This window comes from Tetranychus urticae, chromosome 2, assembly GCF_039701765.1.
Source record: "Tetranychus urticae isolate SD_2017Ah chromosome 2, NJAU_TeUrti_SD_1.0, whole genome shotgun sequence".
Classification (NCBI taxonomy): domain Eukaryota; kingdom Metazoa; phylum Arthropoda; class Arachnida; order Trombidiformes; family Tetranychidae; genus Tetranychus; species Tetranychus urticae.
The window spans coordinates 22,624,167-22,640,112 of NC_142959.1; the positions used below are offsets into that span (position 1 = coordinate 22,624,167).

Consider the following 15,946-nt stretch of genomic DNA (forward strand, 5'->3'; position numbering starts at 1 on the left):
TAATCATAATGATTGCAATTTTCAACGTTAACCATTATTGATTTGATCATTTCCTTGTTAAATTTCAAGAATTTGTTTCATTCAGTTTGGTTAATCGGCTCCATTTCCATTGTATACCATGAAATTGATCTTCATTTGCTATGAAACGATTATTTAAATTAGCATAAATTAAATTGATAAACTGGCAGAACTGAACTTTATAATTTACTTTAATCCCTTTTATTAACTCTCCGATTAATTGTTTCATTGTGTGTAACTTATTATGATTTAAGGTACTTTAATCAATTCTTATAAAATTTGGCGCATTTTGAATAAAGAGTAATTGATTTACCAGGTTTTTTTGTTGAAAAATAATGTTTAATTTGTTGGGTAATAAATTATCATTTAAATGAATACACAAATTGATGGAAATGATATTACATATCATATATTTATATTTATAAAGTTATAATGGATTGAAGTATAAATTCATGACAAAATATTCATCAAAAGTGAAAAAGCAAAGCTAATTATGGTTACTGAGAATTAAAAATTGAAGGATTGGCTCTTCGCCGATTCAAACACTAACTGAAACATTTTACATTTGACAAGCAAAATGAGTGAGTATTAAGAATCAGAGAGACCAGAGTAAATGAACAAATTGTTGGAAGGCGGCTGGCGTTGAGCGTGTTTACAATTTTACCTCAACTTGGAGGTTAATTTAAACTCGACTCCACTTGGACTTTCAATAATTAACATTACTATATCTTTTACTCATCCTATTCTGTCCTACTGAAAATATATTATCACCTTTATCATTTTTAATCACAGGTCTTGAGAAACTTGAAAATACTATGAGCTGAAGCTTCACATTTCATGTTCTACATGATATTAGTTTTCTTTTCACTTGAAAAGGCTTTGAAAATAGATGAGAAATTGATTGACAACGACTGTGAGCAACAATTAATCTATTATCGTCCCTTTGATCCGAAAAATTGTTCACAGTTTACTTCTAATCCTGGTTTGGTGTATTGGGATGAAAAAAACGGTAACTTGAAGGCCTCCAATTCAATCAAACCGGCAGTCGAAATGGATGTTGAACATTACCTGGAAACAAATGAAGAAGCAAAAATAGATGAATAAATAAATGAATTAGTGTAAATTTATCGAGTTAAAAAAAGAAACAATATTTTAGACTATTTTTTAAGCGAAAGGTAGGTAGAAAATAACTAATGTTGACGACTTTACTGACTTTGCTGTATCATTATAATAATGATAATCATTGAGATACTCTTTTAGAAAGCAAATTAAGAATAGGCCTCTGCATTTTCCAATAAGATACTTAAACAGAATTAACCGTCTTGAACAATAAGGTTAAAGATAGGTAAAGGTAAGCAAAATAAGTACAAAAATAAGGCAAAAAATAAGAAAACACCGTTTAAAGGTTGTAAAACAGGAGCTGTATAAGATATATTAGCTACTGAAGTAAACGGTTAAACGATTTATGGCGAAAGTCAATTCGCTTTCTTTTTTCTTTTCTTCTTTAGACATTTCAATCTTAACGCCTTATTCTCATATTGTTTTTTGTCTCTCCATACTCTTAGGTTCTAATTTGAAATGTTCATCTTTTCAGCTTAATGTATTAGCATATAGTAAAATTGTCTGATTAAGAAAAATATACGCAGAAAAACGGTCTGACAAAGTAAAAAACGGATGATTAAATTTAATTAACTTACAGCTGGGTAATTGTGTTGATCCATATGCGAAACCAGTTTTACTCAACTCATGTCCTCCGTGCATGTTACCATAGGATGAATTTATAAATGTATCATTGGGTACACTGAAATAGAAATGAAAATGGGTTTAGATTGATGGTAAGCTCGGTGAATGTAGATCTATTGCTAAAGCATTTTCATGCTGACACAGCTAATCTTCACACCATTGACACTTCTGGTTACAAATTTATTATATCACCTCAATTCTTGAGAAAAATGAAATTATAAAAATTGTTAATTAAAACAAATTCAACTAATCAACAATCAAACAGAAGGCTTGACTGAAAATCCTAAATATTCCCTCCATTTTTTATCAGATACTTTGAATCTGGATCCAACTACTAGATGAATCCTAGATCAGTATTTTTAAAATTGGCTTTATTTTTTTTGGTTTTGTGATTATTTAATTATTGAAATTAGATTATGCTTAGTGAATCACATATTTACCTGAATGGTTCGTGGGTTGGATTTGATGATTGGAAAGGGGAATGTGTCCATGAAGGAGCTGAATGTACATTATTGTCATGACGAGTTGTCGTACTGAAAACGGATGGATTCCAGGATGATGCGATTGATGTTTCATTTGCTAATTGATTGGATGGATTTAAAGAATGATGATTTAAAGATGTATGGTGATGTGGATGGTTAAGATGGTGAGGATGGTGGTGAGGATGATGAGGGTGATGAGAATAATCGGTTGAAACTGGATTAACACAAGTAGATACACTATTCGATGAGGCAAGAAAATTGGTAAACATTGATTGACTCGTAAAATTGTCACTTGAATATCCACTGGATACTGAAATTCCTGTTGAATTGGTTGTCGTTGTTAATGGAGATGATGAGGACAGTGATGATACTGATGATGAACCGCTGATTGAATTTGTACTATTACCGTTGATTCTATTTGAACTATTCCTGGAAACATTGATGTTATTGTTACCGTTGTTACTTGTCCCATTATTATTGTTGTTGTTGACAGAATTAACAGTGTTACTATTAATGTTGATAGACAGTCCACTGCTTGAGGCAATTGTTGTGTTGCCTGTTGTCAGATTGTTTGGTATATTTTCAACTTTGGCCACCGGATTAGATACTGAACGACGGCACCAAGATGGCTCTAAAGGTGTACAAGATAAAAACGAGTGAAAAAGTACAAACATTATTATCATTATCATTATTAATTATGATGGTGACCACAATTTTGACATTTCCCTTGGTACAACATTTGGGAACAAGGCAAAGAAGGTGAGTTGGACTTTGAGGTGAACCACAAAAAAAGACAAGTGAAGGATAACATTCTAGCTTTGTCAGGTTAACCCGTTGACTATCACTTTACCTTTGTTTTTCCCTAATCGGATTTAAAGATTAACCACAATTGCATGATGGATTGTCCCACAATCCAATCAACTTCAAACTCATTCATTTCTCTCTCATTTTTAGGTGAAAAGTGAACAATGGTTAGCTGTTGTTATCAGTCACTTTCCTTTGGTCAACCGATTCAATGCAGAAGAAAGCAAGCGACTTGATACTCACCATTATAACTTGAGTAAGATTCTGAATAAGGAGAGGTGAAATTAGGTGGACTATATGAGCCAGAGGGTAAAGAAGTGACTCCATGGTTTGATGATGTACCATTGATCGGTGTTGACGGATGAACATGCTGTTGGGTATGGCCAGCCTGTTTCCTCCAACGAGCTCTACGGTTGCTGAACCAAACCTGAACTCGAGCCTCTGAAAGTCTTGTCATTTGAGCCAACTCTTCACGTGTAAACACGTCAGGATATTGACTTCTTTCAAAAGCCTTTTCCAATTCTTCCAATTGTTCAGCAGTAAAGGTGGTTCGAGATCGTCGTTGTTTACGTTTCAATGGGATCCCAGGTTCAGAGTCACAATCGGATTCATCGCCACTTCGGCCTAAATTAAAGGAAAAATAGTAGCAAGTTAGACAAACAAATAATGGAACCGTTTCTAATTTGGGACTCGGAAAAAGAGCGACGCATAAAATGTATTGTAGCTATTCAAATATTACAAATGATCTTGATACAAATCTATTTTCCGAACAGTTTGAATTTAAATTATCTAAATTGTTTGGGCTGTTCGTTAGTTTTCTTTGTTAGACTAAAATATTTTAATTGCATCTCAAAATCAAGTAAAATTATCTTTTTCCCATTGAAAGAAATGAACGTATTGTTCCAACTTTTTGTTCAATGGCAATGTTAAAAAGAGACAAAAAGCTGAACCTGCCACAAGGTAACCCATTTTAAAGCTCATTAGTGTACATTTCACCTTTAACCTAAGGGTAAGCATAAATTGTAAAGGTTAATCATTATTTCGTTACTCATACAAGCCCAACTTTTACCTTAACACACTTAAAAAGGTATTGAATATGTTTCTCTCTTCTCTCTCTATCTATACCTACAATGAACAAAAGATACACTGAAAAATAAGTAGCAAACCTCATCAGAGATCCAATAAAAATATAAGTTTGTTAGGGAACATTTTTGTTCAATCATTAACTTAAAGATCATTACCTGATAATACCATTTACACCTATTTAGCTTTTTAAGATATTCCTCTGTTTATAATATAATATTATCAAAACTGTGATAAAATATATTTATAAACAGAACGATGACACAATTTATAAGAAATTTTATCTTGTATTACATTTATTTATAGCCAATAAGGTTATCATTAATGCTAGGCCTGACAAAATAGATGCTGAGAGAAACATTAGGATTTCAAGTGTTGACTATTTACTGTTTATGATTAACTTTAACAGACCAACACCTCTTTTCATATATTATCAATAACTTGGGTGTTTATACCTTTTTGTACAAAATATCATTGTGATTGTTCATTTGCGGTTAGTTTTGTGGTGAAAATATTTAACCTAACAAATTAAAGAGGATGCCGACGAGATGGGACATTTTACATACAAGGGAACACACAATTGAAAAACGACAATCGGTCTTCAGAGGAAAGTCGACCTCCAACAGTTGTATTCAACTAAAGAGTGTAAGCTTCTTGGAAATGTAATATCATTAAAATACAATAATTTTTCTATTCAAAAGTATCACTCAATTGGAATTAATATTATGCATTGTTGGTGAAATAGGGACACAAAAAAGTCAACCCTAAAAGGAGAGACTTGATGATGGACCTAATGTCGTTGATAATCTAATAACACTGAAGGCGACAACAGCATCAATAACATGCAAACAAAAAAAAACAAGCTGAATTAGGTTATGTATCACGCCATTGACCCTCGCCTAAAAGTTTAACAATAACTGATGAATGCTTTCGTTGTATTAACAACAGTTTTCGTGCTCAGATTTCTATCTTCTCTTGAAATGTCCATCGACTTTGCTGCAATACCGAAGAAAGATTTTGTACAAAGTTTACAAGATTTATTAACAATAGGACCTTAAAACCTAATAGCACCAGGCCATTAGAAGTAAGAAAAGGTAAAGATAAAGAGAACAAGAAAAATATGAAAGTAAAAAGTATTAAAATAATTCCTTGTGTATTTACATTTATTATAAGTCAATGTAAAGTGACTTTAGTGAATATTATTCCTCATTTAGTTATCGCAACTAAAAAAAGAGCGAAGATATTTTTGTAAAGATTATCTGTTCTCATCTTGATCACTCCCAATCGATTGTCCTCTTACCCCTGGTGGTCTCTGGTCACTTCCATTCCTCATCTCATTCCCTACCTTTATTCAATAACCATTATCACCACCCTCTTCATTCTTACCTCTTCCCTCTTCCCTCCCACTTTCATCTCTATGTTGTCTTTTTGTTGCTCTTGTTGTTCGTTTTCGTGTAACCTTTTGTCATTTGAACAAGAAAAACATGACTTTTCAAAAGTATTTACAAGGATTAAACATATTCACTGGACAATACAAGACTTGATGACCGCCAACGTTGAACAAACTTACTTACAACTCATAATGACCTCAACGCTATTCAACAATTGTCATTTGCAATTTTTGTGTCTCTCTCCTTTGGGTACCTTTGGGCCGATCAAAAGGATGGAAGACAAGAAAGAGACAAAAATGAAGCAAAAAGAAGGAAAATGAAGAAAGATGAAGAAAGGATAACGATGACCATTACTTTTTCATGTCTTTCTTTCTTTCTTTCTTTCTTCCAATCTTCCCAATCTTCATAATCATCACCAATACCATCATCATCACCATCTTCATCATCATTTCATTTGACTTTGTCACTCTTCCCTTTCTTACCTCTTTTTTATGTCAATTCATTTAATAATGTTCATTCAAAATCATTGACCGTTTCCATGTTCTTCTAATTATAATCTATTCAACACTAACATTCCTATTCAAAGCAAAGTGACAACAAAAACACCGACATCACAATAATTCAATACTCCAGGCCACCTTGAATCAGCTTACAACTAAAACAAACTAAAGCTTTTATTGTATAATCTTACCAAGTTATCATTAGTGACTCAACACTCACACCTTAACCTCAAAATATCAATTATTCATAATTCAAAACTGATTAAAGCTTAAATCAATTCCATTAAATATTGTCAAAGTTGAAACTTTTTATTACAAAATGATCTTTTTTGGATTAAAAAAGATTCAAAAGCAACTTGAAAAAGCTCAACAATCCAAGATTGAATAATCAATCAACATTTGGCCATCTTAAATACTAACATAAAATTAAATGATTATTTAAAATTAAACACAATAAAGCATATTTGTTTCTATCATATTTAGTCTTTTTTATATTGATTAGTTACAACTTCAGCGGTTTTCAAGAATTGAATTGTATTGTAACTTGACTTGAATAAATTGAAGTTTAAAATAATGAATCAACTGATAATTTTGGTTAACCAAACAATTACTACGCTAAGTTTCAATTTAAAAAACACAAACCAATTTAACAACATAAGTGTTAACAGAAGATGATGGGTTAAATTGACCATAATAAATAACCATTATAATGATAACTGGGTAAAGTTAGCTACAGAAGTAAAAGGTGACCAAAGCATTTCAAATCAGGTTAAAATCAGGTTGAAGAGAAGCAAAGAAAGAACGGATCCAAGAATGTTTAAATAACAATGCTAATTGTAATTGAATTGAATAAAATTATCAATGGATTGATATACAAATAAACAAGCCTAGGAATGCGTAGCAATATGTGACTAGAAATGATCATTTATTGTAATCAAATTGGCAAGAAAAATGAGCTCAATTTTAGTCGAAAAATTTTCATCTCTGAATTTGAGTTTCCAATTTTCAAACCAAACATTATTTATCATTTACATTGCAAAGATTTGCATATTCAAATGGATTAACTAGATTAGTATCGATCTAATCTGTTAGCTATTGAACTGTTTTTAAACTGTTGATATTGTAAATCGATGAAGACAATGATATTGAACGTGTAATAACAAATTACCTGACAAACCTGATTTACTATCAGAGATGAACCATGAATTTGATAACAATCGGTAAGATGAACAAGATGATGAACACAAAGAAGATGAAAAGAAGAGTAAAAAGTCGCAAAAGGAGCAAAAGGCAAACGGCTGACTCGATTAAGGTTGACTGTTGTATTGATGTACAATGGTTAAAAAAAGGAACCAACGAATGATAATCTGACAATTGAAATGAATTACAAAAGGCTGAAAAAGCGTTTTTCACTAATATAAATATATTTTTATGTGTTAAGGGAATTGAATAAGGAATCTCAATATTATAATGGATGATAGGAATGATAATAATAATGATATTGATGAGGTTGCAAGGGAAAAGTTGGCTCGGCAAATGGCATTATCACATTGTACTAATTAGCGTTAACTTTTTTTATTCACATGGTTATGATAACGATTCGATTCGGATCAATATTAACATTCACAGTGTTCCCTACCTAGTGAAAGAGAGAGAGGATGATGGAAGAGAAATGAAGATGAGAATAGGGATTGAAGGAAGAAGGCAAAGGAATCAGGAAAAATGATGATTCCTTTGATGCTATTGACGCACTTGACAGAGAAACTAATTCATTGAATGAAAAGTAATTTATGCGCCTTTATTATTGTGTTAAAGGAGACACACTTTTTCATACAAAATTTTGCATACTTTTTTGATAGATGCTTGGCCATCTTTACCAACATCATCTGAGAGGATGTTCAAGATGAGGAATAAAAATTGTTGCTTCAAATGGTGAAAGATTATCAAAAATTAAGGTCATCAATGATGGTTAAAGACTTGACTGAAATTAAAATCATTAGAGGCTACATTGAGCTGCATTTGAAGGGAAGAGATGGACTTGTTTAGGTTCAAAGATTCATGTCTCTTGGCTTACAAGGGAAGTGCACGACATGCCTAAACACGGATTTGAATGAGAGAGGTCTCATTGGATAGAGCATGTTGAGTTATGAAAAACCCAATTGTACTTTTTCTGGAAATTAAGTGGTTCCTCGGATATTTGGGTCTGAAATTTGGGCATTTTCATTAAAATCATTTTTAATAAACTTAAGATTATCTAATCAGGCGTAGCCTAGTGGGTAAAGGAGTAGGTCAAACTATGGAGGTTTTGGGTTCAAATCCCCTTGACTTGTTAAATGAAAATCTTGAAATGACATTGGATATTGGTTGACTAAAGGCTCTGACTGTTAGTTGTTTGATGGGGCAAGAGTGACTTTGCTAGGTTAAGAGCTTTGCCAGCTACTGGCTTAATCAGACTCAATAGATGATGATGTTGATGAGGAGAGGAGATGAAAAGGATGATTGGGTGATGATGATGAGTGAGCGTCACGAGCCAAAATTATATTGGATGTAAAATTTGGTGATTTTTTTGTGAGAAAAAAGTTTATATAGAAATTATGGTTTCGAGTTGTGATATTGAGCTATAAAAAGAAGCGTAAATAATTATCTTTTATCATTAACAGTCGACACTAGACTTGGTAGGGTTTGTCTTCTTTGTCTTCTTCTTCGTCTTCTTCTTTTCTCCCTTTAACATTTGACTTTTTGCTGGCCTTCTTCGGCTTCTTCATCGTTTTCATCTCTTCCTTTCTCTTCTTATTCTTATAGCTTCTTCCTTTTTCCTTGTTACTTGTGGCTCTTTTTTTTGTAGCTTTTGGTTTGTTGCGATTCTCATTCCCTAACTTATATCAAAAGGTAATTGTAATTACTGTAATGATTTGATACGGTGATACATTTAATGTTAATTCAAATGATTAAACCATCTGGTCGTGGTAACGGAACAGTTTAAGGTCACAATTTTAGTTTCCGATTTTTTAGCTTTTCGCCAAATTTTGTCCCTTTTCTTGTCAACTGTATTCATGTCAACTTCATCATGAAAATTGAATGACTGTTGATTGAATCATGAATTGGGATGAAAATTAAACAAATTGCTCAGATACAAATTTAAACACCTTAATCAATATTGTCACTTGCTTTTGTCATTTCAATAGTTAACTTTGAGATTAATGTTGAAAGACAATTAACTGTGAAATAATGATTTGTTAAGGATGACAAGAGGATGAAAGGAAGTCAAGGAAGACGAGTTACAAAGCATGATAATCAGATTTTCTGGCAAATTTTGCCGTAAAAATGGGTTCAACATCAAGACGAAGTGGATAATGAAGACACTTGAAAATGTTAGGTTAACTTATTTATACATTTCTATGTAAATCTTATATTTCACTCATTATTAACGCATAACATTAGAAATTAAAAGCTATAAGTAATTTATCGGATAGATTTGGATAATTTTTTTGTCCAGAAATGAAAGATGCATAAGAAATGAGGAAATGAGCATTTTTAAAGCTTGAATCAAAGCTTACCTCCAAGGATTCCAGCAATACTGTGATCTTTCCTTATATCATGTCCATCGGTCATTGAACATTCACCGTCACTTCCACTTCTATATCCATTTGATTGTTTTGATGTCCGTAATAGCCTTGTTATTGAACTGATGCTTGGAGCTGTATTTTTGTCACAAATGCCTTCCTACAATGAAAAAGAGATACAATGATATTAATTGACAGTCGAAACACTTTTTGGTTAATTGTAGTCCAATTAAACATACTTTACACAGTCTATCCCTGATTTCCCAGGCAAAGATTCCTGGATTGTCTCTTTTATACTCTTCAATCTTTTTCTCAACTTCTGGTGTAGCAACTCTAGGTTTTGAACCGCCAATGACACCAGGTCTGATTGAACCCGTTTCCTGGTATCTATTCAATATCTTGGATACACAGCCATGAGAGACTCTCAATTTTCGCGAGATAACACAGGGACGAACTCCTGAAGCAGCCATTTCAACAATTTTAAGACGCACATGATTTGGCAAGGGTCGTCCATTGATGAAAACACCACCAAGTTGATTACGCCGTCCTTGGCCAGGATAAATATCCTCCATTATTTTGTCTTGCAAGTGAGAGAACAGAGGATGAATATGAATGTTGATGATGACAGGGTTAAACCTGATTCACTGCAAAAACTCACCTGGATAAGGATATCCGTTGAACATGGTAAAAGATTATGTAATACAGTAAGATTATGAAAAAACAAGTTGAAAGTAAAATGTATTATAATAATTCCTTGCGTGTTTACATTTATTACAAGTCAATGTAAAGTGACTTTAGTGAATATTATTCCTCATTTAGTTATCGCAACCAAAAAAAGAGCGAAGATATTTTTGTAAAGATTATCTGTTCTCATCTTGATCACTCCCAATCGATTGTCCTCTTACCCCTGGTGGTCTCTGGTCACTTCCATTCCTCATCTCATTCCCTACCTTTATTCAATAACCATTATCGCCACCCTCTTCGTTTTTCCTCCTCCCATTTCCATCTCTCTCTTCTTGATTGGAGGGATGGAAAGATGATGATTTAGAGGTGTATGGTGATGCCAATGGTTAGACTGGTGAGGATGGTAATGAAGGAAGGCTGTGAGGATGATCAGTATAGGCGGTTGATGTTGAATTAACACAAGTTGGAAACACTATTTGAAGTAGCAAGATATTTGGTTAACATTGATTGACTCGTAAAAGTTATCACTTGAATATCCGCTAGAGACTGAATTCATGTAGATGAGCTTGTCGGTAATGAAGATGATGAGGATAGGGTTGATGGTGAAGATTACACTGAAGATACTGGTTAGGGTACTATTTTCATTCAACTATTTCTGGAAACATTGAGGTTGACAGAATTAACAGTGTTACTATTAATGTTGATAGACAGTCCACTGCTTGAGGCAATTGTTGTGTTGCCTGTTGTCAGATTGTTTGGTATATTTTCAACTTTGGCCACCGGATTAGATACTGAACGACGGCACCAAGATGGCTCTAAAGGTGTACAAGATAAAAACGAGTGAAAAAGTACAAACATTATTATCATTATCATTATTAATTATGATGGTGACCACAATTTTGACATTTCCCTTGGTACAACATTTGGGAACAAGGCAAAGAAGGTGAGTTGGACTTTGAGGTGAACCACAAAAAAAGACAAGTGAAGGATAACATTCTAGCTTTGTCAGGTTAACCCGTTGACTGTCACTTTACCTTTGTTTTTCCCTAATCGGATTTAAAGATTAACCACAATTGCATGATGGATTGTCCCACAATCCAATCAACTTCAAACTCATTCATTCTTCTTATTTTGAACTATGTTAACGTTTACACAGTTGAGTGTCAAATTAAAATCATCATTAGTTTCATTTCGATACATTGATATTAGAGATGTGCGATTATATCAAAATCATCGATTTTTATCGATAATTTTAAGCCGATTTCATATCGATGATTTCAATGATATATCGAGTCGAGAAAAACGCTGACAAGGGAACTTTGTCAACCTTACCTGAGGGATTTTGATCGGACATAGCGCAAATGATAGGGCCAAGCTCCTTTATCAACGGACTGGTGGCTTTTTTCTGTAAATGCAGTGGTTCCTTAGATTTTTGGGTTTAAAGTTGAGGCATTTTTGTTTTAATCAAAAGTTAAAATCCTAAATTTCAAGGTTTCGAGATTTTTTTACGTTTAATTTTGATTTAGTATTGCCAAGGAATCATTTAAAACAATTAAAAATCAAAATTAAACGTAAAAAATCTCAAAAAAATTTCATAAAAATTGCCCCAATCAAGATTCGAACCAAAATTTACATAATTCTTTGCCTGCTCCCTAACCCTTGCGCCACCGCTTTTACTTGAAATTTAGAATTTTAACTTTTGATTAAAACAAAAATGCCTCAACTTTAAACCCAAAAATCTAAGGAACCACTGCATTTACAGAAAAAAGCCACCAGTCCGTTGATAAAGGAGCTTGGCCCTATCATTTGCGCTATGTCCGATCAAAATCCCTCAGGTAAGGTTGACAAAGTTCCCTTGTGAGAAAAGTTTGTTTTTTCTTAACACTGCCACCTATTTCACCAAGGCTTGTCTTAGTTTTTGAATTTTTTGGCACTTTCTTGAAGTATTAACTGTATTATATCGGGTTTGTTCAATTAAATCGATTTATCGATAATATCGATATTTATCGATTTTTTCTGTGAACATTGCGTCATCATCGATAATCGTTTTTTTAATAATCGCACATCTCTAATTGATATTGCCAATTCGTGAGATTAGCCTTATTCGGCCTATTCTCACACATTTGCTCGTTGAATGGCTCCAAGTTTCATCAAAATCGCGTCTTTAATACTCTTGTTATGATTACTTTTGCTTTTCCTCAGCAATAAATGTATTTTTATGATACAATCCGATTTGCAATTAGATATTCAACAATAATTGTTAGCGCTTTCTATCTATTCATCTAATTGTGACCATTCGATAACTTCAATGGACAGAGTTTTGTATAGTTTGTCAATGCTATTTATAATGTCGTTTGCAATTCATTGTTTCCATAATTAGCTTCATAATCACTGAAAAGCTTTGTATTCAAATGAACTAAATAAAATTAAGACTTTTTCAGCTTCTGATCAAATAATACACGAAGATCGAGAAAGTGTTTTAACATGTTTTGCCAATCATATTCCGACACTTTATTACGGTAAATTTGTTTGAGTTTTGGGCAAAACGTTTTGCTCTCAAAACTTTTGACTGTTTTGTTTAAGATTAACAAAAGTCGTGTTGAAACAGGTATGGTGTTGGACTTTACCTCTGTTTTACGAGTTGTTATTCAATAGATTTGAATGTTTACGATGGAAGCATTTATTGCAATAATTATCTTTTCAGTAAAATTGAAACCGTCTGGTCAAGTAAGTAATGGTTTGCAGAATGCTGTCGCTCAATTGTCCTTTTGCTTTGGTTCTTGTGTTTTCACTCAACTTGATAACAATAAGGTAACTCATTTTCAAGCTCATTAGTGTACATTTCACCTTTTAACCTAAGGGTAAGCATAAATTGTAAAGGTTAATCATTATTTCGTTACTCATACAAGCCCAACTTTTACCTTAACACACTTAAAAAGGTATTGAATGTGTTTCTCTCTTCTCTCTCTATCTATACCTACAATGAACAAAAGATACACTGAAAAATAAGTAGCAAACCTCATCAGAGATCCCAATAAAAATATAAGTTTGTTAGGGAAAATTTTTGTTCAATCATTAACTTAAAGATCATTACCTGATAATACCATTTACACCTATTTAGCTTTTTAAGATATTCATTTGTTTATAATATAATTTATTAAATTAAAATATAATATATTTATAGACAGAACGATGATAAAATTTAATAAGCATCTGATATAACATATACCCAATAAGTCTATCATTAATGCAAGATCTAAAAATAGATGTTGAGAGAAACATTGGAATCTCAAGTGTTGATTTTTTAAATGGGCAAAACCAGGGAAAAATTGGGTTCTTTCAAATTAGGACTTCTGTTAGTTTATGCGGAAATAAAAACTGAGTCCATTTGTGCGATTTAAAAGGCTCTCTGATGCAAAGTTTTCGAAAAAATAGAAGTCAAAGTTGAAACTTCGATCGCCTTTTGTACAACTGTGTGACCAGATTTTCTCATGGTACTCATCTTTGTGATGTATCTTGTGATGGCTAACGATAAAATGCACTTATTTTGAGCAATAGGCCTTTTATTTTTCTGTAAAACAGATTAGTTCGATTTTTAGTCAAACCTGTCGCATTCTGTGACGAAAAGAGTTAGAGATCTGAAACTTATTATTTGTCCATACAAATTGTGGGTACATATCATGAATAAAATAGTTTATAATAGTTTATCAAGAGTTTTCTTGATTTTGGCCATTGGACATAAAACTTTGAACTTCGATATTTCGAACATGCAAGTACCTAAAGTCATCATTCTTTCACCAATTTATTCCTTTACTAACTAATAATTCAATGTAATTTAATAACTTTCCATCAGCGCATTTGGTTCATGATTTTTGGGTCTAGAAGTTATAAGAAATGACTTATTCAACAAACTATTAATAAACTCATCTCAACCCATTTGTTGGTTTTTAAACCAATTTTCTGGTTTAACTTGCAAATCAAATGCAAAAAGTGCTGCAAAAGGTTCAAACATTTGAGTGAAGAGTTGAGACTTGGTGAGTTTGTAGGGAATTGTAAACTGAGTTCATTGGTACTAATAATTATTTCATGCAATGAAATTTTTTCAAGAAATTCGAGGTCAAAGTTGAAAGTTTGAACGCTTTTTGCTCAGCTATGGAAGCAGATTTTTTCATCAAATTCATTTCAAAGATGTAACTTTTGATGAACAATTAGAAAATGGTCTTATTTTGAGAAATAAGTCTTTAAATTTTTAAATAAATCTTTAAAACAAATCAAGTTCGATCTTTAGTTAAACGTGTCGCATTCTGTGACCGTAATATTTAGAGAACTAAAACTTTATGCTAAGTTGATAAATTGTTATTACACATCTTGTGCTTGATACTTTTTTCAATTTAACCGATAGTTCTCTTTATTTTTGGCCATTTGTCTAAAAACTTTGGACCTCAATATTTCGAGAATGGTACCACTTACGACCATCATTCTTTAACTAATCGCTAGATATTTTTATGAGCTATAATATATTGAAGTATAAAATTATTCAAGATCCTACGAAAAAGGTTATAGCATTAAATTATTTATGTTTTCAGATATGAGACTTAGATTGTAAAGTTGAATGTTTACCAAACACAAATCTTGTGCGTTGAAGGGAACTTCATTATTAAATGAATTAGTTCAGAGTTTTTTGAGTGTTCAGTAACAAACTGTTATAGCCCATAATGATACTGATGATTAGTGAAGAAATGATGGCTGTAGGTTCTTGCATGTTCGAAATATCGAGGCTCAAAGTTTCCAGTTCAAAGGCCAAAATCAAGAGAACTGTTAACAAATAGAAAAAATTATTCAATTCATGATGTATGCTAACAATTTTTATGGACGAATGGAAAGTTTCAGATCTCTAACCCTTTTCGTCACAGAATGCGACAGGTTTAATTAAAAATCGAACTAATCTATTTTACAGAAAAATAAAAGTTTTATTGCTCAAAATAAGTTCATCTTCTTGTTAGCCATCAAAAACTTCATCAGCAAAATTAGTTTCAAGAAAAAATATGGCCATACAGTTGTGAAAAAAGCGATCGAAGTTTCAACTTTGATCACGATTTTCTCGATAACTATGGGTTAGAGAAACTTTTAAATTGCACAAATTGGTTCAGTTTTCATATCCTAACAAACCAACAGAGTTTAAATTTCAAAAAAATTCATTTTTACCTTTCTGTGACCATTTCTCTTGCAGTGTTTGTGTCAAATTGTGCAAAAATGTTACAATTGTGTTAGTTGTGTCTTTTTAGTAACATTGCTATATGTTATAATCACTTACGTTTACATGACGATAATTTACCAGACCATTGATCATTTTCTGAACAAGTAATTGACCTGGTGACTGAAACTTGGTGAGTTTGTAGGAAAATGAAAACTGAGTCAATTGGCATTGTTTTTAAATAATTAATCCGATGCACAGTTTGCGAGAAAATAGAGATCAAAGTTGCAGTTTCGATTGCCTTCTCTTCAGCCATGGAATCAGATTTTTTGATGAAACAGATGAATCTCATGCTGCTGATGTAAATTTTGATGAAAAAGCAGAAAATGATCTTATTTTGAGGAATAACATTTTTCTTTTTCTGCAAAAAAGATCACTTCGATTTGCATTTCAACCATTTGCTTTCTATGACCGTTAGAGTTAG

The 15,946-nt window shown here is 32.4% G+C and overlaps 1 protein-coding gene and 1 long non-coding RNA gene across 2 annotated transcripts; one reads left to right on the forward strand and one right to left on the reverse strand.

The window, feature by feature from the left end:
* Window positions 1-335: 335 nt before the first annotated feature.
* Window positions 336-11,445, reverse strand: LOC107368986 (uncharacterized). The gene is made up of 8 exons (XM_015936900.3): window positions 11,303-11,445; window positions 10,243-11,083; window positions 9,824-10,164; window positions 9,579-9,744; window positions 3,291-3,671; window positions 2,202-2,874; window positions 1,716-1,819; window positions 336-1,086 (listed from the first exon to the last, which is right to left on the reverse strand). Exons 2-8 carry the CDS (start codon window positions 10,265-10,267, stop codon window positions 1,052-1,054), a joined length of 1,725 nt encoding a protein of 574 aa, XP_015792386.2. The 5' UTR covers window positions 10,268-11,083; window positions 11,303-11,445; the 3' UTR covers window positions 336-1,051.
* On the forward strand, window positions 2,864-4,830 carry LOC149094139 (uncharacterized). The gene is made up of 2 exons (XR_016199292.1): window positions 2,864-3,002; window positions 3,198-4,830. It is a non-coding gene; the product is annotated as an uncharacterized LOC149094139 (long non-coding RNA).
* Window positions 11,446-15,946: the final 4,501 nt, after the last annotated feature.

What these genes read in the sequence shown, in the direction of transcription:
- LOC107368986 (XM_015936900.3), bottom strand. Translation starts at nt 10,267, where the DNA reads ATGTTCAACGGATATCCTTATCCAG. An exon ending in TCAGGGATAGACTGTGTAAA is followed by an intron (nt 9,745 to 9,823) that starts GTATGTTTAATT and finishes TTTTCATTGTAG; the next exon opens with GAAGGCATTTGTGACAAAAA. An exon ending in ATCAACACAATTACCCAGCT is followed by an intron (nt 1,087 to 1,715) that starts GTAAGTTAATTA and finishes ATTTGTTTCCAG; the next exon opens with GTAATGTTCAACATCCATTT.